At 41.2% G+C, this 26,834-nt stretch overlaps 6 protein-coding genes across 12 annotated transcripts in view; 4 read left to right on the top strand and 2 right to left on the bottom strand.

Annotated features, from left to right (window-relative positions):
• The first annotated feature begins 2,516 nt into the window (after positions 1-2,516).
• On the top strand, positions 2,517-6,148 carry rsad1 (radical S-adenosyl methionine domain containing 1). 2 transcript variants are annotated; one of them, XM_020610218.1, is made up of 9 exons: positions 2,517-2,802; positions 2,993-3,126; positions 3,216-3,420; positions 3,507-3,872; positions 4,155-4,218; positions 4,293-4,440; positions 4,768-4,822; positions 4,988-5,091; positions 5,207-6,148. In XM_020610218.1, exons 1-9 carry the CDS (start codon positions 2,662-2,664, stop codon positions 5,352-5,354), a joined length of 1,365 nt encoding a protein of 454 aa, XP_020465874.1. In that variant the 5' UTR covers positions 2,517-2,661; the 3' UTR covers positions 5,355-6,148. The 2 variants fall into 2 exon arrangements, with proteins under 2 accessions (XP_020465874.1, XP_020465873.1); XM_020610217.1 differs by having other exon boundaries at positions 4,765-4,822.
• A 785-nt stretch (positions 6,149-6,933) lies between these two features.
• Positions 6,934-8,327, bottom strand: rasd2a (RASD family member 2a). The gene is made up of 2 exons (XM_020610432.1): positions 7,755-8,327; positions 6,934-7,643 (listed from the first exon to the last, which is right to left on the bottom strand). Exons 1-2 carry the CDS (start codon positions 8,299-8,301, stop codon positions 7,132-7,134), a joined length of 1,059 nt encoding a protein of 352 aa, XP_020466088.1. The 5' UTR covers positions 8,302-8,327; the 3' UTR covers positions 6,934-7,131.
• A 3,969-nt stretch (positions 8,328-12,296) lies between these two features.
• On the bottom strand, positions 12,297-24,747 carry arl16 (ADP-ribosylation factor-like 16). 4 transcript variants are annotated; one of them, XM_020610439.1, is made up of 6 exons: positions 24,544-24,747; positions 24,100-24,155; positions 23,892-24,011; positions 23,674-23,789; positions 23,383-23,562; positions 12,297-12,384 (listed from the first exon to the last, which is right to left on the bottom strand). In XM_020610439.1, exons 1-5 carry the CDS (start codon positions 24,674-24,676, stop codon positions 23,397-23,399), a joined length of 591 nt encoding a protein of 196 aa, XP_020466095.1. In that variant the 5' UTR covers positions 24,677-24,747; the 3' UTR covers positions 12,297-12,384; positions 23,383-23,396. The 4 variants fall into 4 exon arrangements, with proteins under 4 accessions (XP_020466095.1, XP_020466094.1, XP_020466093.1 ...); XM_020610438.1 differs by lacking the exon at positions 12,297-12,384 and adding an exon at positions 20,708-20,794; XM_020610437.1 differs by lacking the exon at positions 12,297-12,384 and having other exon boundaries at positions 22,867-23,562.
• epn3a (epsin 3a) lies at positions 13,408-22,934 on the top strand. 3 transcript variants are annotated; one of them, XM_020610430.1, is made up of 11 exons: positions 13,408-13,687; positions 15,164-15,920; positions 17,967-18,085; positions 18,711-18,788; positions 19,266-19,355; positions 19,963-20,046; positions 20,350-20,467; positions 20,642-20,806; positions 20,948-21,031; positions 21,107-21,337; positions 21,814-22,934. In XM_020610430.1, exons 2-11 carry the CDS (start codon positions 15,323-15,325, stop codon positions 22,104-22,106), a joined length of 1,860 nt encoding a protein of 619 aa, XP_020466086.1. In that variant the 5' UTR covers positions 13,408-13,687; positions 15,164-15,322; the 3' UTR covers positions 22,107-22,934. The 3 variants fall into 3 exon arrangements, with proteins under 3 accessions (XP_020466086.1, XP_020466085.1, XP_020466087.1); XM_020610429.1 differs by having other exon boundaries at positions 13,409-13,687; positions 20,639-20,806; XM_020610431.1 differs by lacking the exon at positions 18,711-18,788 and having other exon boundaries at positions 13,410-13,687; positions 20,639-20,806.
• A 44-nt stretch (positions 24,748-24,791) lies between the features above and the next one.
• LOC109965959 (ketosamine-3-kinase-like) lies at positions 24,792-26,162 on the top strand. Its single transcript, XM_020610436.1, has 5 exons — positions 24,792-25,056; positions 25,207-25,358; positions 25,503-25,594; positions 25,766-25,848; positions 25,968-26,162. The coding sequence occupies exons 1-5, from the start codon at positions 24,916-24,918 to the stop codon at positions 26,160-26,162; spliced, it is 663 nt and encodes a 220-aa protein (XP_020466092.1). The 5' UTR covers positions 24,792-24,915.
• Positions 26,163-26,373: 211 nt separating this feature from the next.
• tbcd (tubulin folding cofactor D) overlaps positions 26,374-26,834 on the top strand; it is a 45,074-nt gene continuing 44,613 nt past the window's right edge. Inside the window, exon 1 of the mRNA XM_020610428.1 lies at positions 26,374-26,832. The gene's annotated coding sequence lies outside the window, so the exon portion shown is untranslated. The remainder of the gene's footprint in view (positions 26,833-26,834) is intronic.

Below are 26,834 nucleotides of genomic sequence, written 5' to 3'. Positions count from 1 at the left end.
TCCTCAGAAAACTCTTCCCTCGCAAGTATGGCATTGGTTAGCAGAAACTGAGAAGGTCCACTGCTACCAACCACCATGAGCCTCAGTTCCATAATAGATCCTGAGAATTGGAGAGCTGAATTTGAAACACTTTTGAATGCAATAAGATAATGTACATTTTATTAAACAAATTACTGTTTCTGTATACTGTTTTTATATTTGTTTCATATGAAATTGGGAAGTAAAGTTTATTTATATAGCAGTTAAGCTCAACAAGAAGTTGGCCAAAGCGCTTTACAAAAAGACAGAAGATAAAAGAAACATCCCCATAAACCATAAAGAGGATTGTGACCTCCTGACTATGAGTGGGTGAGTTTGAAACAGACTGAAAAAGAAATAAATAAATAAACTTAACACTGAAAAAAGCAATAGAATAAAAACGAGTTTTAAGTTGACATTTAAGAACAGAGAGGTGTTGCCATACAAATATAGAGAGGAAAGTAGGATCCTCAAAAGAAAAGTCATGCTCACCTCCAGTGTATCAATTATATATCATACAAGTTATACAAAGGATGGCATATGACCCCCTTTTAGTTGTTGTCTGAGTTAAAGTGAAGTAGAGTATCTATCTCCATGGTATATTTCTTTATATTAAATCAGGGAGCTTACCTTTCTTCCTCTTATCCATTTGGCTGATTTACAGCACAGACCCACCACAAGCTTCTCACTGGGCTTAATTTATCACCATAACTGTTGCATGTATTCAGTGAAAACAGGTCCCTATTCTTTACCCTAATGCTGCTCTCTCTGTCTCTGTGTGTGTGTCTCTGTCTTTCTGTTCATGAGGCAAACGGGTATCTGATTTATTATTCAGTGGAAAATGTCCTCAGGGATGGAACCTGACAGCAAGGGCATTCAGGTTTATTGACACCGATTATGAAATACCTAAATTAATTACTCAATACATTACTGTGAATTGTCACAATTAGTAAATAATATAACAGGGATGAAAGCAGAAACATGTCCTATGTTGTGGATGTTGACTGGCCCATTTCTATATTTACTGACACACACTGTTTAATTAATAATCTGGTTTTAAGTGGGGACTCCATGATGTTATTTCAGGGAAATCAATAGCTCATTAAATTAGTTTGGTCCTATGTGAGTAGAGTATGAACTTATATTCCAGATATCACCTAGTGTCTTTATGTATTGTCACAGCAACAACAACTATCACTGTTTGCAAACACTTGCTCATAATGCACCCTCGTGCAAAAGGGCCACCACAAAGGTTGGATTCACGTATAAATACATGCTCTGAGGTCATGGGTGTTTATTTAAATTCACATCTACACTCAGCTGCCACTATATTAGGTACACCTGTACAATTGTATGCATTTCAATGCAACACTTCCACCTTCGCAGTTTATGAAGCTCAAAATGTTTCAGTTTTGCTGAAATTTTCATACATGGGTAAACTTGTTTATGTGTTCATTAATGAGGTTATAGTTAAAGGTGGTGTTCTACTGCACTGCATTATATTCAGAGGTGTTCCTAATATTCTGCCCCTCTCATGTATGTAGCTGGGGCGGACAAAAATATAGAAACACCTCCAAATATAATGGTGACAATCTCAGCAAAAATTGAAACCTTTTGAGCTTCATAATACAGATGTTAAGGAGGAAGTGTTGCATTGAATTGCATAACATTACATAGGTGTACCTAATAAAGTGACGGATGAGTGTATATTTCAATTTAAAATACTGTTAGCATATCGCTAATTTTAGGAGAACTTCACTGCATTATCAAATTTTGCATATATGAGTCTTAAAGCTCCAGAGAGCTTCAAGAGTCCATGTAACTCAGATGTTTTAGTGAGAGACTTGGGGAGTTTTCTCTTCCTTAATAATTCTATTCCTCAGAGCAATCAAGTTGTAAATACCAGTCAACATTCAAGCACCATTAGTCATTCATTAACAAGGAAAGCTACATTGCATTAATCTTCTTGAAACACTTAAAAGCATGTGATATTCTTTTTGGAGGGGTTTCGGAAAAAATTCGGCGTGGGCACACAAAATGTGCACACCACTGTGGTGGCCAAAATACGAACAGTTTACTAATTGTTTGTGAAATACTAGTACTGTTACACCTGAAATCAACCTGAAAGTTGGCACGCTTGTGGACAAGTGGCATACAAAATGTACAATTTGAAGAGCTGCATTGCTGATAGTGTATAAACATATATTGTATAAATTTCCATATATTTAACTGAAGATGAATAAGTTCATTAATTTGTATGTTTAATGGTACAAGTAATTAAATCCGTTAACCATGGTTAGTTCTATTTCAGCTAGAAATAGGCCCCAACTTAAACCCACTCACTCGCGCACATTTTGCACAATTAGAGTAGACAGTGCGCATTATCACCTGATGTTACAGTGTAAACTCTTTAGAGGACAAGGAGCGCCTCCGTGTGGTGAAACTGTGTAACAACCACAGCGCGCATCACATTTTCGTGTTTCCTGTTTAGAGCGACGTCACCAGCTACCAGGAAGAGATTATGTAAACAGACAAAATGACTTAACATCGTAACATCGCTGTCCCAGAAACCCCGATACAACCGTAACCCCAGTAGCTGCTGCTTGTAGGAGCCATATATTCAAGACAAATCCTGTCCCTAGAATGATCAAACGCACGTTTCCTGCGGTTAGACGTGTCCTCTCTCCCGGTGTGCGCTATTTTTCTGGCAGAGACACAACTGAAGACGTGTGTGATGGGACAGACTCTCCACATGACACTAAGCAGGCGTCTCTCTACGTACACGTGAGCTGGATTTTAGTCGATTTAACTGATGAAATATTTCTGTGCAGAGCTACACATACTTCTGCAAATGCATGACCATGAAATTAATTAGTGAACTAGGTGTTTTGGGGGGGGGGGGGTTAGAATCTTTACAAATACAGGAAGGTTTGCCCACATAATGTCAAAGTAATGTCCCTCCTCCTGTCTACAGTGGCCTTACTGTCTCAGGAGGTGCTCCTACTGCAGCTTTAACAAGTACATAGCCAGAGAAGACAACAGCCACATCATGACCCAGTGCTTTCAACGGGAGACCGAGACACTGCTGCAGCTCAGCCAGGTATCCAGGTAAGGCCGTTTGTTAGCTATTCCACATGAACTCGTCCAGTATCGGATCAACACGCGACTTCATCGTTCTCCTTTGATTTCATTTACAGCATCACCTCTGTATTTTTTGGTGGTGGGACTCCAAGTCTTGCTCACCCCTCAACAGTTGCTGCAATCCTGGAAGCTGTTTCCAAGCACGTGAATCTGTTTGATAAGGCTGAGATCACTCTTGAGGTCAACCCTACTCCTGTGGGAATGTCAAAATTAAAGGATTTTTGCCATGCTGGGGTGAACCGTGTCTCCATTGGGGTCCAGGTAAATCTAGTCTTTAGAAGACTCATCGAGGACTAAGTTGTGTGTTTTGTAGATACAGTCCCCATATCACATTTTTAATCCTTCAGTCCTTGCAGGATGATGACTTAATATTTCTGGGAAGAGACCACAGTTGTCATCAGGCTTTGCAAACTATTGAAGAGGCTCGGAGGCTGTGCCCCGGAAGGGTGTCCATAGATGTCATGTTTGGACGTCCCAGACAGAGCATTGAATCATGGGAGAACGAGCTGTCTGAGCTACTGAAGGTGTGCGATGACCATGTGTCTTTGTACCAGCTGACGCTAGAGCGAGGCACCCAGCTGTTTAAACAGGTCCAGCGAGGGGAGGTGGCCGTGCCAGGTGATGACGTGACAGCAGAGATGTACCAGTGTGCTAGGAGGACTCTCCACCAACATGGCTTTTTGCAGTACGAGGTGTCAAACTTTGCAAGACATGTAAGTCCTCAGCAAAATGAGATTTTATCACCGTCCTCCTCACCTTAGGAGGGAGGGATTCTTTCATAAAGATATTAGAAAAGACATGTTTATTGTTTTTATCAATTCGTTGGTTATTTTTTCTCAGTTAAGTTTATAAAACATGAGAAATGTTGTCAAAATATGTGCTGAGCTGAAGATGCTGTCTACGACTGTCTTGCTGTGTTCAACAAAAAGTCCGGAATCGAATGAACACATGAGCATGTCTGAGAGGATTGATCACAACATTTTTGTGTTGTGTAGAATGCAGTGAGTCATCACAATATGAGCTACTGGAAGGGAAGACAGTACATCGGTGTCGGCCCAGGTAGTCTGTATGTTTCAAGCAGTGATAGATGGATTTGTATGAAAAGTTGCTCATAATGCTTTTCTCTGTACCAGGAGCACACGGGCGATTTGTTCCTCTAGGGGAGGGAGGTGTTGTCCGGGAGGCCCGGATCCAGACTCTGGAACCCGATGTATGGATCCGTGAAGTCCAGCAGAGGGGACATGGGACGCGGAGGAGGATTCAGCTTCACCATCTTGATGTGTGAGCTTTTGCTCTGACACACAGGAGTGTTAAAATTAGTACATTTGCCCATTACACATGCGGGAAGCTCCAGTTTTCAGTCCAGAAGTTCTGTGCCTGTGTGAAATGTAACAGCTGTGTATCAGCCAGTCCGCTGAGCGCAGTGTAACACAGTATGAGAAACACAGTGTTCACTGTGTGTGTTCTTGTTCTTTCAAACATTCTGTACTTGTGCAGCACCATAATAAGACCCGCCCATTCAGTCTATTCACTTACTGTGTTCTGTCCTTGGTGTTTTCAAAGTGTAGTCACTGTGAAGATGTGGCATAAAAGATGTTTCTTTAGCAGATTGGAGGAGGTGTTGGTGATGGGAATGAGGACAACTGAAGGCATTAATCACAAGGTGAAGCACACACAGTAAAACCTTCCTACCTACATGAAATACACTAATGGAAAACATTCAGTTCAACACTATTTCTGTGGTATCACCTCTGTCAGTTAAGGCTTAGTATTCAGAGAATGTTGTGAACTGTGACTGTGTTTGTGGTCGTTTTCTTGTATTTAACAGCATTGGGAGCTGTTTAGCCCTCAGCTGGGCCTTCATGAAGTCTTTGGTAAATCTAATGATGTCCAAGAGTTGCTACAGAGTGGACAACTAATTCTTGATGACAGGTGACTGTATGATCATTTTATACTTTAATGCAAAGTTATTCATTTTCATTGGTGTAGAGCTGAGCATCGCTGCTTTGTCTGAATCGCTCATGTTTTTCTCTCTCCCTCCTTTTAGAAGTCTACGTTGCTCCTGGGATGGACTGGCCGTACTGGACAGCATACTGCCAGCTCTACTGGTGGAACTGGAAACAAAGATCCTTCAGAGACGACAAAGGAACCACAGTAGTGATGGACAAACAGAGCAGGCCTCTAGCCCACGATGACAGTAATGTTAGTAGAGCAGCATTCTGACATGACAAAAAGTGTAAACAAAGGTATCCACATTTTGTTTGGAGGTGCTGCTCTCCATCATTTACCCTGAAAACCAGACTGATACTGATACACTGCACAATTTAAATTCCTTATTTCTATTCCTAAATTTCTTACTATTTGATACTTTGCTGGTAGCTGTCAGGATAATTCCAACTACCACAACCTGATCACTGTTGGTTTCTTATCTTGCCCTAGTTATCACAGAAATAAAGCCCCACAGGCTTTTATATATTGACTCTGGCCATAGTAATAATGGTGGGGGGGGGGAGACGATGAGAATTGTCGTCACATTGGTGTGCAGGGCAGCATGAATATTAAATGTCTCCAGGCTCAGTTTTGCAATTATCACTGGCACAGAAACACCTCTCGCAGTCATTTTACTGTCATCTAAACATAATTAATAATTATGTGCACATCAATAAAAGCTCCAGTGCACAGGAAATTGTTCTGTATTGACATGAATGCCATTTTCTTCTTCTGTCTATGCATGTGTTGTGAATACATGGATATTTTGCTGCATTTGTAAATATTCCTGTTGAATAGATGAATTTAACTCCACTTTATGTTTAAGCCTCAATCATGTTCAGCACACAGATGAGGTTTTACCTTGAAAAGCACACAGAGCATTTATTAAAATTCCACTGTGGTTATTTGGACCACGTGCACTGGCTGCATGTGCATGGTCGTATCACATATAAAACTGTAGCATACCTTCTGAATTAATACCAACATCCTGCTTTCACGGTCGTTTCTGGACACTTTCAGAAAATAGACTCCAACTCTCTTTAACATCAGTTTATTATTCTTAATAAATCAAGTAAATTGTAGAAAAATATTTGGAGGATTTACTTTATAGGTTCATACTTTCTTAATCGTTTCCTTGGATTCTTTTCTAAAAAGATCAGTGTAGTATGGTACTAATTACAAAGAACATTCAGGTTGCTCAGTGAGTCTTTAGTCAGCAATGCATACAACAGATAATGGAGGAACTAAGTGATAAGCAACAGTGATGTTTGCCCTCTCACTTTCTAATGACAATCTACTGTTACAGCCAGAAAGATTTGACTATTTGGTGTTTTATTAGTGTAAGAACTTCTGTTCAGCAGTGGCAGAGAATATTTTAGGCTTGGTTCTAATAATCTGTGGTTTATCTCCATGGTGCAGATTCACACAGAGTTTATTTTGTGCCCCTCCTCGCCCACCTCCCCCTCTTCAGAAAATGATCCTCTGATTCTTTGTTTCCTCCAAGTACCATGGTGATACACAAGTGTGTAGAGCATTGTTACACCTCGGTCCTTGAGGCAATTCACAACGTTGTGGGCGTTGTGAAATGTGAATAATCTCTCCTGACAGACACGAGAAGACATTTAAGGTCGGTGTTTGAGTCATCTCTTCTCCCAGCTCCCTCCCACACACATATGCTCAGATTTTACATCATCACTTGAAATTCAATTACTTGCTGACGTACAGACGCGTAATGTGACATCGCTGCCTTAAACGGACTCTATGTCTGAAACCAAATAAATTGGTAAAATGAGTGACTGACTAAACAAGTGACAATAATACACATGGAAATCTTTATTATAGGATAATATAATAGCCTGCAGTTACATGTACAAAACAAAATATAAATGCACTGGTCCAGCCAGGTGCTACAGAGTATAACTCCATACATTATAGGACATTGCAGCATACTACTACAATTGGTTTATCGAGAAGGCTCACAATTCATTGAATCTGACATTTCTCTGGTTTGTTGTGTTTGGTGCTTGATCCAAGCACCAGCCTCAAGTCGCTGGTGAAGCTCGGGCGGCGCGCCACGGGGTCCACGGCGGCACAGGGCGCACCGACTCCCCCCGTCCTACTTCCTCTCCTACCGCGCTGGCCGATGCACAGGGACTGGTAGGTGAGGATGGATATGATCTGATGCCGTGACGGACTGGTTTCGTCAGGTAGTCCGCCTAGAGAGGCAAGGGCTCGGAACATACCTTCCAGTCCGGTATCGTCTTTAGCCGAGGTTTCGAAGAATGAGGCATCCTCACCGAAGCTTTCTGTTACCTCTGACCGTGTGACGGCTCTCTGTGCGTCCTGGTCCGCTTTATTCCCGCAAATCACGACTGGCACTTTCTTTTTAAATTTTAATAACTTGGCCTTAGCAGCCTTAATCTCCTTCAGCAGCTCGCAGGCTTCAGTGAAAGAGTCTCTGTCATCCAAACTGAAGACGAGCAGGAAGATGTCACCTGGAGAATCAGAAAGTATGGCGGGTCAGCCTAAATATTACGAACGGCGTCATCTCATTTTCTGGGGCTTGTATGTTAATATATTTTATAATGACGTTATTTCAGACTCACCTGTCAGTATAGATAACCTGCGTTTCGCAGGAAAGTCTCGCTCGCCTGCTGCGTCCAGAAGATCAATCTGGTATGCCTCCCCGCATATGTAGAACAGCTTTCTGTGGAAGTCCTCTGTTGTGGGCTCATAGTGCTCTTCAAATTCTTTACCCAAGAATCGCCTCAGTATGTTGGTTTTCCCTACTTTGGGCGCACCAAGCACAACTATTCTGTGACAGTTCCTGGGCTTGGTCAGGCCCAGCTCCAGCAGATCCACTGAACGTAATGGGAGTTGATCGCTAGATACCGGCCGATTGCCAGAACTTGAGGATCTAATTACAACCGCAGTCTTGTCCTGTTGTCTCCAGCGCCCTTTAACCGTTTTGATGATGCCCATGTCTGTCTTCGATATGTTTGAGATTTGGGGGTGCTGCAGCGCTGGGGCAAGGGCTGTGCTCTGACAGAGCGACTGAAGGACTAGGTGCATAATGCGTGGTTGGTGATGCCCAGTGAGACAGCTGAACAGGATGCCATCAATGGGGAGGTAAAGCCTCTCAGTTGCATTCATCTCCGTGCTATCAAAATGTTACCAACTCAGCCGAGACAGAGCCGAGTGTCCTCTTTTATACACCCAGTCCATGTACAGTTCCTGCGTCACAGAGTGTCATCCAGAGAGCCCGTTCCCTTTATAGAAACATAAAGAACCTTCTAAGCATAAAGCAGATAAGATCTTCACTACAAACTGGAAACAAGAAACGAACTGTCTGGACATAAAGTTTTCACTTAACAGCTTTTCAGATCCAATTCAGAGGTACTTTTGAACATTTTGTTCTGAGGCATTCTGATCTGTTCAAACCTAATAAAATACACCAGTCTATTTTTAGCATTGCACATGCAACAGTTCCCTGATTCATAATGAATAAATAGATAATAGATTAATAGATAAATAGATTAATAAAGAGACAGAACATCCAATAATTGCTGAATACCCCTATAAACAGACACTGGAGGTGTTAAGTGCTAATACTAATTCATTGCATTGGTTCTTTTTTTCTGATAATACTGCCATAGTGACAACAGTGATTTTCACACCAAGTTATATTATTTATATTTATGTTCGTATAGCCTTCACTATGTGTTTTCACAACAGAATACTGTATATAACCTTCATTGTTTTCTGCAATGATCACGACTTGTTGTTGGTGTCAACACAGGAGCACAGCTCACTGCATTGTGATTCATGGGGCTTGATTTAATGATGAATCCTCTGCAGCAACACCAGCTTCAGCAGTGGATATTTAATATTATTTTCCTCTACAAAGACAAATTCTTACATTTATAGAATTAATAAGGGCATAAATCAAAATCAGTTTCTTTGTGGAGAAGAATGTGAATGTATTCTGTTATATTATATTATACAGTATAAAAACTGTATTTATTGATGCATTCAATAAATACAGTGGATTCACATTCTTCTCCACAAAGAAACTGGCAAGGGAACACATAATGAAAGCTTTAGGGGCATATCATATCTTACATATCTGTAAACCACTGAATTGTCAGTTCATCATGGCACCAGCCAGAACATATTAGAAAACTTTTTTTTCTCCATTACACCATCCTTTTCACAAACCAAGGCCACTCTGAATGGACAGCTCACATAATGGTTTCTTCTTGGAAACCTGACAGGCTGCCTGCCATGTAGAGTGCAGTCACATTTCAATAAGTGCAGCTCAGTGCTCTAGACAATAGAAATGCTTTTTTGGCCTTGAAATGTATGATGATGTGTTATTGCAAGATAAACTGTGGCACAAGCCTGTGTTGTTGCAGTGCTCACGCATAATCAGAAATACTTTCTTAACTTAGAGATACCTATCAAAAATGAGAATGGTGAATTATTGCTAATTTTGGGCTCAGGGAAGCCCAAGTGTTGTAGCTGAGCTTGGTTCTTCTTTAACACCTCAAAACATACTTAACATTATTTTACCAGTGTGATATTTAATGTCTTTTCCTAATATTACCAGAACTAGAGATATGATTTTGATGATGATGTGTTTCAGAGGTCCACCACAGTAAATGACTCATTAGTTATGTTTGAGAAGTAAAAGCCCTCAGCTGTAAAACACAGTTAAATACACCTGATTTTCAGCAGTACATATCACTAACCTGCCAAATTAAGTCTCTTTGGATTTCTGTAATGATAGCAGCTTTCCCAGAGAGTTAGACATGATCTGATACCAAGCATGAGAAATGTCACAGAATAGAATACTGTGCATTTGTTTATAAAATACAACATTCATTTATAGTAGGACTTTTTTGCACATATAGGTGATTGAACCAATAAAACACGAGGCCTTCTTTTAACAGTGACAAAGTAAAGCCATGTCAAAGTAGAAAGGTTAATACTACTGCTATATTTTACCAGGTACAGTCGTGTATCGTCATTATTGCCAAACTACCCCTAGTCACAGTACATGATTATTTGCACTGACACACACTCCATCTGTTCACACTCTGGTTACATGAGTAAATATAGAAACCACTTTCTGTGTTTATGGAAACTACTGGACCCCATCATCAGTTGATGAAATACTCACATCTACTGCGGTGGCTCATGGTTTACTGTAACCACCAAAATACACTATGTTCTGTTTGATTACAGGAGCATATTCACACCCCACTGCAGTACTTTAGTTTTGGTGGTCTGGTTTAATATGAAACTTGAACTTGTCGTGAGGCTTCAACACTCCACAAATGTAGTAAGACAAATAGACAGTGTGTTGTTTTTGTTTAGTGCCACACAAAAATGACAAAAGCAGTCTGCATTTGTCTGGTGGACGGTCAGGATCATTAGCTAGCAGCCAATTCAAAAAGAGCATTTAAAAACACAACAAACTGCAACATATCTATCAATCAAAACATTAAAACTAAAATAAAATGAGAAAAGCGTATAAATAAAATAATAACCAGAAATACAGTTACAGTGCAGTAATAAGGCTGGTGTTATTTACCAGTCACTTTTACTTTATTAAAACACAGTTTAAAGCCTTAGGACACTTCTAATGTGCTGCTAGGTTATAAACCCCCCAGACCTCTTAGATCATCTGAGACAGGTGTGCTTACTGTTCCCTGAATCAAAAGTAAACATGAAGAAGCAGCATTCAGTTGTTATGCTCTGTGCCACAAACCTAAAACAGACTCCCTGACAACTTTAGAACTGCTACAACTCTTGTGTAAAATCAGTGTTTTAACACATTTCTGTCAGCCCCTGCCTTTTATTTGGGACTATTTAGTCTGCTGGTTTTATTTTCTTGTTTATTTTAGCTTATTTGAATCTCATATTTCATTTGAAAATGTAAACAATTTTATCTTAATGTGCTTTTTAATAATATTGTCTTTGCACTTTGACTTGTCTTGTTGTTGAAAGTTGCTATCTAAATAAAGTAGTTATGTAAATCATTGTATAACAAAGATATACAATATATAATATATTAATTCTATCATCGCACTGTCAGCATATGTGTGATGTCCAGCTTTCAGCACAGATGCAGGCGAAAGGCAGCACATTAGGTACCAGAAAACAAATGCAACCTTCCACTAGAGGGCAGCAAACAGAAACAAATGCCCAATAGGACAGGTCAAGAATAGGGTCATGTTCAGTGTCAGACTCGTTTGTTTACCTTACCTAGCATCAGCATTTACAGTTATTTACTGTTGAATTTAGGCCATGGTTAATGCACCATAATGACATGCCTTTCATGTTTGTTAGCACTGGATGTTAAACGGTGATTTTATCTATCAATAGGCCTGTTTGGTTAGGTAAAACAGTCCTGAGAAGATCTCAGCAGTGGGACTAATGATGTGTAGAGGCTTCGATAAATTATGATAATAGATTCTGGGGGCAAAATTGTAGGTTTATTCTGAATGAAATCAGACTATATAGGCCAATATAAATATGACCTTAGTAGTTTAACTGATGATTATTTCTCCTGATTTTCATACTGTGTGCTCTAGAGGGTGTTAGGGCATAAGCACAGTCATGTAACACGTCATATACAAGCTTTCACTGGGTAAAGTACAGGGACGGTGCCAACACCTACCTACCTTGACAGTAACTTTATTTCAGCAGTTGAAAATGCAGTACTATGTTTCAGAGCACACACCTCTGCTTTACAGGAAGTCCACTCCATAGACTGTGAAAGTCACCGCTGTCATTAGTTTGTGGAGCCACTGGTAGAAACATTCAGGTTTTGGAAAGAGTTGAGCTCTATGGCACAAATATGTAGGCTGAATCACGTTTTGAATGTTAGTAGGACACATTCATTGTTTGTTTTGGTCTTTTCTGGGGATTTGCTGACAGTAGTGAAAGTATAGAAAATCACCAGCTTTACCCTTTAGGTGCAGGATCCTTGGGTAATTACAGTGATCACACCTTCATTTAGCTTTTTATAGCAACAGCCATCTTTCTGTCATGCTCTTTCTCTTTCCCAGACACATGCAAAGAAGTCAGGTTTCCTGTCCTGCATGACATCACTGTGGGGCTATAGTAGTAGAAGGCTGGTCTTCTCTCTCCTGTTTTCACAGACCTTGCCTGGCTAGCTCCCCCCAGCCTCGTCAAGCTTTTGTTGGGAAACAAAGAGTGTTCAGGCATCTGCTTTCAGGAGAAATAAAAGAGGAGGGGAAACAGAGGCGGTATATGAAGTTGAGCTCAACTGACTTGATTGGTTAGAGTCAAATGAAAATGACACAGAGTTGCATCAAGCCAGTCTATACTAGCTAGCCATGAGAAAAGACCCCAACGTCCTCTTGAGAGCCAGTTTCACAATGATTGATGAACTCTTGATTTCTGTACACTTTAACCTTTTGTCTGTCTGAGCGCTGCTATGTCTTTGTTCTTCCAAGGTGGAGCTGGTATTTCCTGTATATCCTGCTTTGTCAGCCACAAGACCCACGGTTCTTTCCTGCTGCTTCTCCCTCAGTTAGGTAATCATTAGTCACTCAGCACTGTGACATGATCCTTCTGTACGTTCAAATACAACTTGGAGTTGGTTGGAGATTACTTTGGACCAAATACTGAATCCATGACAATGAAAATACAGAGAAAACTTGGGTCTTGTATAATGCATCAGGATGTGACTTCAGACAACATCCCATTAGTGGTGATAAATAAGTAAAGAGCAGAGATGATTGAGCTTTTGAAAGGGAAATGTTTCTTTGTAGACTCCCTTTGTAATGTTCACTCCCACAGCGAGGAAGTGCTACAGCATAACCCTTCTATTATATCTGTCTAAGAAATAATAGGGTCCGTGGTCAGTTTATACCCACTTTCATATTTTATGTAATTTAATCTCCCCCCCAGTGCGAACCTGTAATATCACTATTTATTTCCCTGTAGGGTGTGTCTAGTCTCTGTATTATTTTGTAAATGTGTTGCTTGCAGTGCTCTTTGGGATATTAGCAGAATCATCACAGCTGTAGGCTACTCCTAACACTTTACCTCCATTTACACCACGTAACATATCATTATTTGATTTAGCTTCGGCACCGTGTAATCCTGCTTGTGATTCACCTGCTCAGGCAGTGAAGGGGTTAAACCTGACTCTGCATGCAGAGGCCTTCCTCCTCCTCCTCCTCCTCCTCCTCCTCCTCCCCCTCCTCCCCTTTCACCACCCATTTTCACTGTGTTTTTCAGTGGGGGCCAGTGCCATCCGCAGCCCCGGTTTGTCATTATACACACATAACTTAGTTTGGTAACAAATTAACAGCTCCTCGCTTTAGTTTGGGATTTATCCTGAGTACACACGTCTCTCCGCGGATGTTTCCATTTCCTGTGCCTTAAATCTGTTTTTATTCTACTTCTTTTCTCTACTGGGAAGCCACGGGACATGTCGAGGGTCCTTCCACCCGAAGCCTCCCCACAGGCTGGGATCCCGCAGACGCGCTGTGACACCAAGGTAAGAGGGAAAGTGAAAGCAGTGAACTGGTTCGTTGTGGTTTAGTCGAGGTTTCAACTTTTAAACTGGGAAACACAGCTGAGTCATGGCCACACACTTCAGCTACCCGACCGTCCCATTTGACGCAACTTGCACGGTAATGGGCCCGGATGTCCTCTGAGACAAAAAGGACGTCCGAGAAATACGTTGGACTGAGACATGTGCTTTGGTCAAGTGCTTTACTGCTTCACATGTCCATAGAATGAAATAGACCTGGACGAGCACGTAAGCCTGGTTCGGGAGTTACTTCCTACAAGTAGAGTGTTAGGAACTGAACTGCTTATTTTATCATTTAATAATAACATTTGAGCAAGAATATATGTTTTGCAGGTTAAGTTAATAAATCGTTTAAAGTAGGATGTCAGAGGACTTTTAAGAGTTTATGTGTCACAGTGTCAAGGTCACAATAGAAGCTATGGGAAATCAGTAATAGTAAAGGTGTGTGTTTGTTAGTGTGTAGTGATGGGGAGGCGGTGCTGCCCCCCCATCAGTCTGACTGATGTGATGATAATGTGTTAGTCGTAATCAAAGTGCCAAGTGTGGCACAAAGTAACATTTTCTTCATTGTGAGTGTAAGTGTGACAGTAATCAGAGATTTTAATTGTGACACAAACTCCTTCATCTTTCTGTTACAGCTGCTGTCTCTGTCATTAGCTGCATTGAAATCCCTTTCTCTACTTAAACTTTCATTACCAGGAAGGTATAGGAAGGACACATTCCAACTGACTTATTAGTTATTCCTTACAAATTCTCAAGCACTCCCAGGAATCTGGAAGCAGCGTGAATCATGAACCAGTTGCACTGGTCATCACAAACATTCTGGCTCCTGTTACCGCTCGGTAATCTATTTACAGCATAGGAAGCATTGGCTTTGTTTAATAGTACATACAAAACTGTATCCATGTGTAGGGGTTCAGCTGTTTTGTCACAATTTTGTGAGTCTTCAAATGCTTTAAAGCTGCTGCTGTGGCAATGCAATCAGGTCAGAAAAACAGGGAAAGTTGGACTCCTGTTTCTGATAACGTTGAGGTAAACCACAGATTTCTACACCGGCAGGTTGAGTGCAAGTCCCTGGAACTAATATTTGGTTTTCAGGAGAGGAAAAGTTATTTTGTGCAATTGAATCCAGAAAATTACTGTGTCACTGCTCATGGAACAATGCACAGTATGTTCTCCCACAGATCTCTTCAAGCTGTCTTAGAGAAAACTGAGCCCAGGTGTTGTGTTTCACATCACTCAGAGGTGCTGAGTTGTTCCTCTCTTTTGAAACGGTTACTAAATGAAATGATGTGAGAGTTGAGCTGTAGTCACTATTAGTAAGTGTAAGGTTAGGAGTAACAGTAGTGCAGATGTGGCATGTTTCTTATAATGGGCAAAGTTCTCTCCCTGTACAGGCTCAGATCTTTCTGTATATTCTATTTGTATGTTCCTTTCCAGCAAGAATACGCTTGTGGACATCACTAAAGCTGCCAAGAGGAGGACGACTTCCTTGTATTTTCCCACTGAACTGATCTCTAACCTTACCTAAGGTGACACCGTGGGCCGGACTGCTGTGAGATTATTCGTTTTACCACCTGTAAAACACCACATGCCACCATGCAGACTTCATCACTTCGCCGCTCGATGAAAAACATGGTAAACAACTACACGGAGGCTGAGATCAAGGTCCGAGAGGCCACCTCCAATGACCCTTGGGGACCGTCCAGCTCGCTAATGTCTGAAATAGCAGACCTGACGTTTAATGTAGTAGCTTTCACCGAGGTTATGGGTATGATCTGGAAGCGCCTCAATGATCACGGTAAAAACTGGCGCCATGTTTATAAGGCACTGACACTGCTAGACTACCTGATCAAATCAGGCTCTGAGCGTGTGGCCAGGGAGTGCCGGGAGAACATATACACCATCCAGACACTGAGAGACTTCCAGTACATAGATCGGGATGGACATGACCAAGGTGTCAATGTCCGAGAGAAGGCCAAGCAACTGGTTTCTCTGTTGAAGGATGAGGAAAAGCTGAAGAGGGATAGGAGCCTGGCACTGAAGACCAAGATGCGAATGTCCGGGGGTACTAGCAGCTTAAACTCTGGATCCCTGCCTCCTCCATACCCGGGACGGCGCACCAGCCAGCCTAGTTCTGCAGGGGTCTACGGGGATGATTTTGGCAGGTGCAGAGGCTCACCATCTTCCTTTCACTGTGAGTAGCAGGGACATCTGATGTGCTTATATGCTCTGTGACATAACTTTATACATTCTTGATGAAACACAAGAACACTCATCTCCAAATATAAAATTCCCTACTTTACTTTAGTTCCTCAAAGTGTACAATGATCTGTAAGAGATCTGAATATTTCCTTTGGCGTGTGACATTTTTGGCCTTGATAATTGTTTAGAGATGCACACAACAGGCCGTGAGTTTATTTAGTGTTGTGTTCATCAGATAAATTCATATGAGCTCTTACTGACGATCGGGGTAACAGAACAGCAACATTTCTTAGTCCTTAAACCTTCCAGTCATCTACGATTGTTCATTTGATGTCAGAAAAGTAAAATATTTGTCAACTTAGGAGACACTGTCATTTATATAATCTCTGTACACTGGTTGATATGTAGCCTACAGCCAGAACCTTCTTGCTGTGATGCAGCAGCACTAACCAGCACGTCACCATTCCTCCTCGTCACCAAATTTCTTGTTCTTTTGTGTTTTGTTAGAAAGGTTTCAGTTTTACGCTTTGCTGACAGTTGGGCATATGCATTCCTTTCATTATCCTGTTTACTCGTGTCAGATAAACTGGATGGACAGTAGAGAGGAGGCCCAGTTTCCTTTTTTTCAATCTAATGTGAAGCTACAACTGGATACCATGTTTTACTTCATTATGCTTCATTATGCTACTGTAGTGATCTTGGATAGCTGATGAGATTAAGTAAGACCTAAGTAATCTTGTGTGTGAGTGTGTATCGGCTTATAAATCACAGTAAACAGTTCAAGCATATTGTGGAAAAGCATCAAATAGCTGTATGTAGCATTTGTAAATGTGGTACGACTGGTGTGCACCAAATGTGTGGTTGTATGGTGTTTATTAAAAGGTGGGGGTTAGGAGCAGAGCTGTGGCTTCATAAGGGCATCAGTTACAATGTTATACTTCACTTCTGTGCAGTTTCATGATGTAAACAGAGCCACAGTATGTGGCTTTTTTATTATCACTAATCCCTTAAACATTCTTTTTCTGCAGTACATTTTGCACTCGACAGACATTCCAGTGCTAGTGAAAACATCTGAGCAGTTAGAACTTCCAAGATCAGCATCTGGAGTTCAGTGATGCTACAGTACTAGTATGGTTTGCAGTATGTACAAAAGTAAATACATCCGATAACACCACAAAATGCTAAGTTTAAAGCTTCAATTTAACAGAGTCTGGCTTTCATGCTGGATAATTTCCCAGCAATCATAGGGAGGAATTAAAATGACTTGGTCTTTCTCCAAATAAATGTGTTCAGAAAGGTGTAGATGACAAAGAATCACTTTAGAAGTACTTTAGGTGTGTTGTGGGTGTTTAAATGTGTGTCTGTGTGAGCAAATATGATGTGCATGTATATGCACCATATGTTGGTGTAAATTCAGTAGGCCTCTGTTAGACTCCAGGACACCAGTGCATGGCTGGAGTGTTAAACAAAATGCTGAAAGTCAGGAGGCTGGCAGCAGCTAATTGCCAGTAAGCATTCCAGCTCAGACGGGGGATACTGAGGGGCAGCACAGTGGAAATGATTGGTTACTGAGATCTGACTTGCCAGTGTGTGGCGTGCTGCCCTCATTTAGCCACATGACCCACAGTCTGGCACCTACATCAGTATACTGCCAGTCCCCTCACCCCCTCTCCCAAACCTGGATCTGAGTCCTGGATCACACCCACAGGATTCTGGGTAATACGGTGGGCCCTTCTCCAGCCCATCCATTCCTCTCCCCTCCACCACTCTCCACACAGGCACACTATTGTTCTCAGTGCAGGCAGAGTTAGGCAGACCGTGGCAAGCAATGCCAGCAAAGGCCTAGAACAACAGGCAATGGAAAAAATAAATAACATGCAAAACAGTGCTAGCTCTTCTTTAACCTTAAAAGTCTGCCCATATTTTTTGGTGTTCATTCTCCTCCCCCCTCAGTTTCCCTGTGTCAATGTTTCTTTCTACATTCTTCTGCTCCCCCTTCCTTGCTAAATACTCCTGTGCTATTCCTTTGTCCCTATAGCCTCGTCTTCTTCTCCTCGACTGGCTCCAGACCTGGAGCAAGCTCGGCCTGCTACCACTGGAGAAGAGGAACTGCAACTGCAGCTGGCCCTGGCTATGAGCCGAGAAGAAAGTGAAAAGGTGCCTCTGAGATTACACACACACGCTGAGCACAAACGTCTTGTCCCGATAGCACATGCGCTGGACAGAGAGGCTATTTAGTCACGGTGCAGCTGACGTGTTGTGTTGTAATTCTGCAGTAAAACATTAAATGGCTCCCACACATGCTTGGACACTATCATGATGGCAAAGCACTATACTAGACCATCATTTCCTAGAACCAGCCCCAGAAAGTGATATCATCAGCTCTGTCTCTGATGTGGTCAGTAATGGCACTTTGATCAATCAGTGTGAGCAATGATGCTGAGTGAGGACACTGTGAGTTTCGGCGTGAGAAGCCAGAACGACATCCACAGCCCGCCCTGATTTCTGTAGCAAGGCTGACTGTTGCCCTCTGTGGCTTCTGCTCGGCTAGTGAGGGAGAATATTAAGCACATAGCGGTTTCCACTATCAAACAATCAGCTGTGATTTTGTTGATGAAATTGAGATCTGTATATTAGATCTGTGTTACTCCTCTCTTTTTAATCACCTCAAATAATTGTATTCTCTTCATGATTTCTTAATGAATCACTTCAACAAAGTCAGGCATGCTTTTACATTTCCCTTTGATTAGTCTTCCTCCTAATGCCTCCTGCTTGACTCTAGCCACCTCCCCGAATGGATATTGATGAGCAGACCCAGCTCCAGATCGCTATGAATCTCAGCAAAGAGGAGGTCCAGAAGGTACAAGTACACTGGGACCAGGGATGACCCTTCCTTTGCATCTTTTGCCCCATAACACATCGCCTATTGCTCTGTACACTAAAACTGACCACTAAAACCATGGCCCAGTCTTTGTCCTTCTGAGAAACAACTGCATGTACTCCTAACATTCTCTCCTCCCTAGATATGATAAATGGCGTCCCTCAGTCACTTTTGAACACCAAAAAGATATGCAACTTTCTCCAGTGACTAACCAAATGAGGCTACATCCTTCTATTCCACCAACCATTAGGTCTTTCTTCTTACACCAATAGTAAGAAATGCCCATCTCAGACACTCTGACCTCTGCTGTGGTGTCATGGAAGGCCAAATGGTTTGACTCTGCTTTGGGCGGCTACAGAATTGCATGCAGTGTACTGTGAGGATGCCCAAGCATTATTTCTACTCTTATTTACTTAATGCTGATGCCTGTTCCCTTCCTGGTTAACACATCCACAGCCAGTTCACCGTGCACCTGCCACACTGGATATGGATGAGGAAACCCAGCTCCAGTTAGCCCTGAGCCTCAGCAAGGAGGAGCACCACCAGGTAATGTTCCTTGGGGTTACTGGGGTGGGGGTAATGTTGGGAACACTTTATCAGAGATTTTAATCACTAACTGAAAGCGACAGCACACTCTGAGTCATAAAATTTCAGCTGCAGATAACTGCACTGGTCAGATTTATGGTCAGCTGGGATCACATTTAAATTTACAATCATTTTCTGATTGATTTGAATCACTAGAAACACTTCTTAAAATCTTAAATGTTAGTCACCATGGCAACATCGGGATGGATTTCCTTCGCTATTTAAATTGTATACAAATTAATTTGTCTTATTTTCTCTGGAAGTCTTTGTATCCTGCCTTTTTTTTAATTTCTACTTTCTCTCACACTATGCCAGTATATTGTAGAACAATAGCACTGCTCTGATAGGGATCACAGTGATGCTCTTTGCTCTCCTCTCTTTAACCAGATATGTTTTTGGTTTGTGCCTTTTGCATGCATCTCTGTGCCATATTTTGTCCAGGAAAAATACAAACTAGCTTTTGTGCCTATGTGCTGCCACTTAGTCATAAATATTGTATGATGTGACAATATGTTAATTTCACCAGAATCTGTCCTGCTTAAAGATGTCTGTGTATCTGTGTTGACAGGAGCAACTCAGTCGCCAAGGAGACGAGTCAATGCTGCGGAAGGCTTTGGAGGAGAGCAAACGTGAGATGGAGTCTAAAGGCGCGGTATGAAATATTGGGGTTTAAAATATCTCAGTGGGAGTGATGAAATGTAATCATACATTTTAGAATAGGACCAGAACCAAATCAGCAACCGTATCATGGTTTATGATGATGGTGATGATGATGATGATGATGGACTGATCAGGTTTCATAGCTCATCCATCGATTACATTGTGAACATTTCAATTTATTTATAAAATTCATAAATAAGTTTGTTAGCAATCATAAAAGAACTGTCAGTAAGTTCTGAGGAACTAGAGTGAACTATCGCTGATTTATTTATTTTTTTCTTTCTGATGTGGTCAGACTTCCTTCATGGACCTGGTAGATGTTTTTGCAGTGCCTCCTAGTGACCATCGCTGGAATAACATCTCACACCAGGCAGCAGCTAGCCACCAGGGCAGAGACCCCTGGGACTCCCTTGGTGAGCTCTGAATTAGCTTACCATTACATGTTTAAGCACAAAGTTCTAAATTATATCACCTTCATAAAATGTTTATTATTTGAGGACAGAAAAATGTTTGGCTTGATTGATTTCAAGTATGAGTTTTTTTCTTTTTCTTATCGACTGTTCTTAACCTCACGGTTATTAAAGAAGGCAGCGGCAATCATTCAAGAGCAGATTCTCCCTGGATGGTACCACCAACTTCAAGCAGCCCTCCACCTCCATGGGAGCCTCCAACCGACCCCTGGGATGCCCCGCCAAACCATGTCTCCAACCCCAGTGTCACAGGCCGAGTATTGTCCTACCCTGCAAACACAGGTCAGTGCATAGTGTATGTGCATAGATGTGCTCATATAGCTCAGTCAACAGCAAATACAGTAGGAGTCATATATCATTTCTATAAATTATTTCACAATAAATAAATTAAGTTGCATTTTTCATTGTTGCTAACCTCCTCAGGAACTGATCCATTCTCAGCCCCATCAGAAACCACACTCAGGGGACCTATCAAAGAACCTTCTCCAAGAACCGGAAGCCCGTCAGGTAAACAACACATTCTCTACTTATTATTGTTTTGTGCATCCCACATGCTCACACACTCTCTTTTTCTGCTGTCAGATGGAGATTTGTTTGATGAGGCCATGGATGGAGGTCATATCAACGGCCAAGAGGAGGATAGTCTAGAGCTCTTTGACCTGTCGCACCTTAGGGAAAGCCTGGCTGCCTCTAGCAATCGTACATGCCAGACACCTGAGTCATTCCTGGACCCTGCAGCAGCTTCCTTGGTAAACCTGGACAGCCTGATTCCAGCAAATCCCCCACCCAAGACCAAGAACCCCTTTTTATCAGGTATTATTGTGCTATTGGCAACCCTAGGTTTAAATCAGCCTGGGGTGTTTCATTACTCGTAAATTATGTGTACATTACTGTCAACCATGTAGTGGTGCTTCCATGGAGCTACTGTGTTTCTGTAGTTAATAAATATACACAAAGCCCCCTGAAGTAAATTTGTGATTTCTGACTTTGGGCTACATAAATAATATTTGACTTGAAAAATACGGCCTTTTAAAATCTCTCTTTGTTGCTATTCAAACCCTAGGCGTGTATGACTGAAGAGGAACCTTATTAATTAAGGAAATGGCAAATTCATATAATCCTCTGCTTGGAGCTTCAGCATTAAACTAAATTCAGTACAAAAACATCAAGTTGACTAATTGGCAGAAATAATTGATCTATAATGTTCCAGACCCAGTCTCAGAAATGAAAATTAAATAACTGCTTAAAGTAAAGCCAATACTTTTCTGTTTTTGTTTCTTTCTGTCCAGGCCTGAGTGCTCCTTCACCCACCAATCCATTCCAAAGTGAGCAGTCCAAACTAACTCTGAATCAAATGGGCTCCAGCTCCACCTCTTCGGCTCCTCTCACTTCAATTCCATGCAGTGCCTCCTTGCCCCTGCCTATGAGCCATGAGCCCACCAACCTCCCTTTGTCCCTTACTCACCCCACCCAGCCTGGTCTGGACCTGCCAGGGAACCTCCCTGAGCCCTTGTTGCCCTTCTCATCAGCCAGCACTCAGGGCCCACAAGCTGCACAGAGCAGCCAGAACCCTTTCTTGTGAGGGCCAATTGAACTGGAGAAATTAGCTTAGAGAAAGGGGAATGCCATTAGGTAATGTTCTTAACATGATCACTCCAATTACAGATCAAACAGCAGTCCTGAGGACTTGTGTGAAAACTCCTTATTCCTATGTGTTTTTATATTGTGGTCTAAAACAGTAACTCTTGGACTGATGCAAGCTGGTTCTGCTCTTCACTATTCAGCTCCTGTTGTCACAAATACAGTAACAAGGTATAAATGAGGTAACACCTTTGTATCACAAAATGTTAATGTCAAAAAGACATAACCTGTTGCTAAATGAATTCAGATGCAAAACTATAGAAAAGCACAGTTTGATAATCATGTGTCATCTCTGCTGTTCTCCAGAGTCATAATAGCCAAGCAAATGTGTTAACAGTTTTTCAGTTAGTCATCAAGACTGCCAGCCCCCCTCCCCCCCATATATATATATGTATATGAATGTTTGGCTTAGCTGGCCTTTGCTGCTGTCATATACTCCAGCCCCTGTAAAGAAATATTTCTAATGGAGAACCATTTCTAAAAGACCTGTCCAGCTCTGGAAATATTACTGGAGGTTAATATTATAATATCAATCAACTCTGTTAACTTCATGGAGCTTCTGTTTGATCACAACTGATGAAAAACATCAGCGTATACATTGTATTATGGTGAAATGAACTGTTGGGGTTAACTGAATAAAATCATACTTTTGGGCGGACTGTACGTGCTTCGGAATACACTATAAGCAGGGCAACATTAAGAAATGTTTAGATCAAATTTTATTAATAGCTTGTGAACTACTGACTCAAAATATAAGGGTATAACACTGCTTCATTCTTCAGTTGGTTTTATTGCTATGCATTTTCACATTGGATTTGAACTCATCACAACATGGGGACACACCCAGTACTAGTTCAGCATTTGTTGTGCACCTTATGCCCCCTGCTGGTAATAAGTCGTTACTACAATGCTGCATCCCATTTGTTACATTTTCCTAGTCGTTACAACTGAAGTGCAAGCGCTTATGTTACTTCAGACAAAGATGAGTCTTTATTTAGAGTAGTACACAGTTTCCTCCAGTGTCACCCTAATGAAGACTCACTATATTTATCATACCAACAATGCAGCATTAATAGTTTTCTTGTCATATGTCTTGCACCTTTTCACTGAATCTAACACCAAACACATAATTAATGGTGGTGTTACCATTCTGGGGATATTGGCATCACTTATTGAAAGTTCTAAGCGAGCAGCAGCACTTTTTCAGCGTAACTCACAGACATGAGGTATATCACTTGACTGTGATGGACTCCAGCCAGCTGAGCACATCTTGAAGTCCCTGACCAGTGCAAGCACTTAGTTCCAGTGTTGTGATTGGCTGAGTAGCAGATGCAATGATGTCATCCATTCTGAACAATGATTTTATCTCTGTAAGAGTCATAGTGCAAGGCATGTCCCTGAAAATGGGCGGAATAAAAAGCAAAAATAAGTAGATATGTAATGACAAGAACAACAGAATTATGACACTGGACACAGATTGCCACTGGTGTATAAGCTTAGAGTCTTACTTCTTGTTGAAAAGAATAAGCACAGAGACACTGTGCAGAGGCTCAGCAGAGAGTACTGTGAGCAGCTGGATACAGGAGGAGGACACCTGACTGATGTTGGCAGAGTCCACCATAAACTGAAAAACAAAACCCAGAGAAAAAGACATTCAGTTAAATAATTCCTGCAGTAACTTTATTTAATTCTGTCAAATAAATGTGGTACGTATACAAACACATACAATTACAGAGGAGCAGTCTTCGAAGTAACTAGGCCATATGGGTCCCATGCAGCCTCCCAGCTCTCGCACAGTCACTTTCTTCTTCCTCTTCAGTGTCAGGTCTGTCAGGTTGGTTCCTACCTGTGGATGGATGGGTTATCACATCAAAACGGAGTCTACAAACTTGCTCTAAAAACTACTTTTATCGAGCGTCGTCTTTAACACTTACTGTAGGATGAGTAGGCGGAGGTGGTCCCAGTTCAGCTAGTCCATGTAAGCTCAGCTTTAAATAAAATCTGTTAAGAACGAGTCCACAGGAGCCAGCGCCTTGGTTTCAAAATATATAATATATATATGATATACAGCTAATGTTACCTTATTTCAAATGGGTGTCTACAAATATTTTTGTTACGTTAGCTTAACTGCATTTGTATGTTTCACCTGACATCGATTGAAAAGACCATTTGTAATACTTAGCTAGCTATAATGCACTGTATATTTATGTATTAACGTTACCCAACGTTACTTGACACTACCGAGTTAATTTATGCTAACTTTACTAACTACTACTATAACCACAGCCTATTGGGCTAAATTAGCAAACTAGGTTAACTATTTACTTTTTTATAATTGTAGTGTTAGTTCAAAATATTCAGCTGGACAGAAAGGATATTTTGCAGACGTTTTAGCAACAACGTTTTGCCGACACCAGTCGCTCCAAGAAGCAAACAAATTTCATTGCTGCTCATTTCGGTTTTACAGCACATGCATAACGAAAACACATCCATGAGCGAAACATGTAGCATTTAGCCACTCTCGGCACCATGGCGACGTTCACGTGACTGTGGTACTTCACTGTGATAGGGCAAAGCACAACAGTCGGCGTTTTTTCTGATTGGTTAACAGTCACCAAACGGAAGAAAAACAAGCGCGTCTGAGGGCACCGTAGACGCAGAGTACGAGCAATTTCCAGCACTGCAGTTTTACTTTGTTGCTGGGGTTAGCACATCAGTATTTATACTAGAATTGGCTTCTGGAGCTAACCATGGAGGCCAAGTTAAAGAAAGAGCTGGGAACAACTATGCTGAAGTCAACTGGTCATTCAGGAGGTGGATGCATCAGCCAAGGCCAGAGTTATGATACTGACAATGGGAGAGTGTTTGTTAAAATAAATCATAAAAGTGGGGTAATATTATTTTATCATTTTTAAAAAATATATTTTAATGTATTGCATATGTTCTAGTTGGTGGCTGGTTCACCATAGGATTTGCTTCAGCAGCTAGAGTCCATCTGTGCCACTGCTCACCAGACCAAACTATGTTTCTGTTGTGTTCAGGCCCAAGTAATGTTTGATGGGGAGATGGCCAGTTTGGAAGCAATTTTAAAGACAGAAACTGTTAAAGTCCCCAAGCCTGTGAAGGTGATTCAGCTTGACACAGGAGGATGTGCATTTGTGATGGAACATCTGGACATAAGAGGTCTTAGCAAGTAAGAGCTCTCTTACGTTATTTGTTTAGTACTGTATCCGTACCACCACTGTATGCAGGTTAGAGTGGAAGGAGACATGAAAATATAGTATCTTATTTGTTCTTTTTAAAAATTAACTGCATTATTTTTGACCCCAATATGCAGGTACTCACAGCACTTAGGGGAGCAGCTGGCAGATCTGCATCTTCACAACAAGAAACAGTTGGAACAATTAAATAAAGAGCAGCAGACAGTAGGTAATTCACCTCCCTTCACACTTTTTCACTTTAGTTCACACGAAGTCAAATGCAAAATCATCTTTGATCTTGTTTGCCAGTACTGTATAGCAGTTAACTCTCAAATATTAACTCTGAGTTAGTTACATATTCATATGAGATTTCCAGTGTACCTCATTTGATTGTACACAGGAAAGGGTGTCGGGCACTTGGAGGCTCCTGTTGTTGAAAAATTTGGATTTGATGTAACTACATGCTGTGGATATATACCACAGGTAAAATATCTGTGCACTGTAAGTGTACTGTATTCTCTAAGCTGTAGTACATTTGTATACAGTATTATGGTCTCTAAGTCATTGAGATGTTATAGTCTTTTTTTACCTAACCTCCCCAGGTAAATGACTGGCAGGATGACTGGGTGACATTTTTCTCCCAGCAAAGGCTGCAGCACCAGCTTAACATGGTGGAGAAATCTTATGGAGACAGAGAGGTCAGAGAACTATGGGCCAAGCTACAGGTACACCTTCCCATTGACCCCATCAGAAACAAAACATACAGTGGTGTGAAAAAGTGTTTGCCCCCTTACTGATTTCTTATCTTTTTGCATGTTTGTCACACTATAATGTTTCAGATCGTCAAACAAATTTATATATTAGTCAAAGATAACACAAGTAAACACATCATGCAGTTTTTAAATGAAGGTTTTTATTATTAAGGGAAAACAAAATCCAAAACTATATAGCCCTGTGTGAACAAGTGTTTGCCCCCCTGTCAAACCACTGGTTTATCGCACCACCGCTCTTTTTACTCTGCTTACCATAACAAGATTCCTCAGGCACCAGGGTTTGCAGAAAGAAACCAGCTTTACCAACTCTTTCATTATTTGAATCACTGGAACCACTTTGGTGGTGGCTACAGAGGATCTTCAGTAAGGATTATGAAGGACCTACTGAAGTAACTGCATTTATAGTGATCTTCAGTCTTAAACTCTAGCCACATATTATCTGTATACTGACATATATTAATTAAACCCAAAATATTAAGTGGCTAATTGTTGAAGCGATTAAACAATCTTCTAACATTTTAATATCTGTTGTGCAAAAAATACAGAATCAGTGTCAAAATAATTCTGCCTGGTGTAGTCTGCCATCACTAACCTGCTCTCAGAATTAGAAAAATGGAATCAGTATTGTTCAGTTACTGTCACTGAATGATACTGCTATGCAAACAACATATGATTGTTCCACTAAATGCAGTAGGT

The sequence above is a fragment of the Monopterus albus genome, unplaced genomic scaffold (genome assembly GCF_001952655.1).
Source record: "Monopterus albus unplaced genomic scaffold, M_albus_1.0 scaffold105.1, whole genome shotgun sequence".
Taxonomy (NCBI): Eukaryota; Metazoa; Chordata; class Actinopteri; order Synbranchiformes; family Synbranchidae; genus Monopterus; species Monopterus albus.
This window is presented reverse-complemented; position numbering and strand designations above follow the sequence as displayed.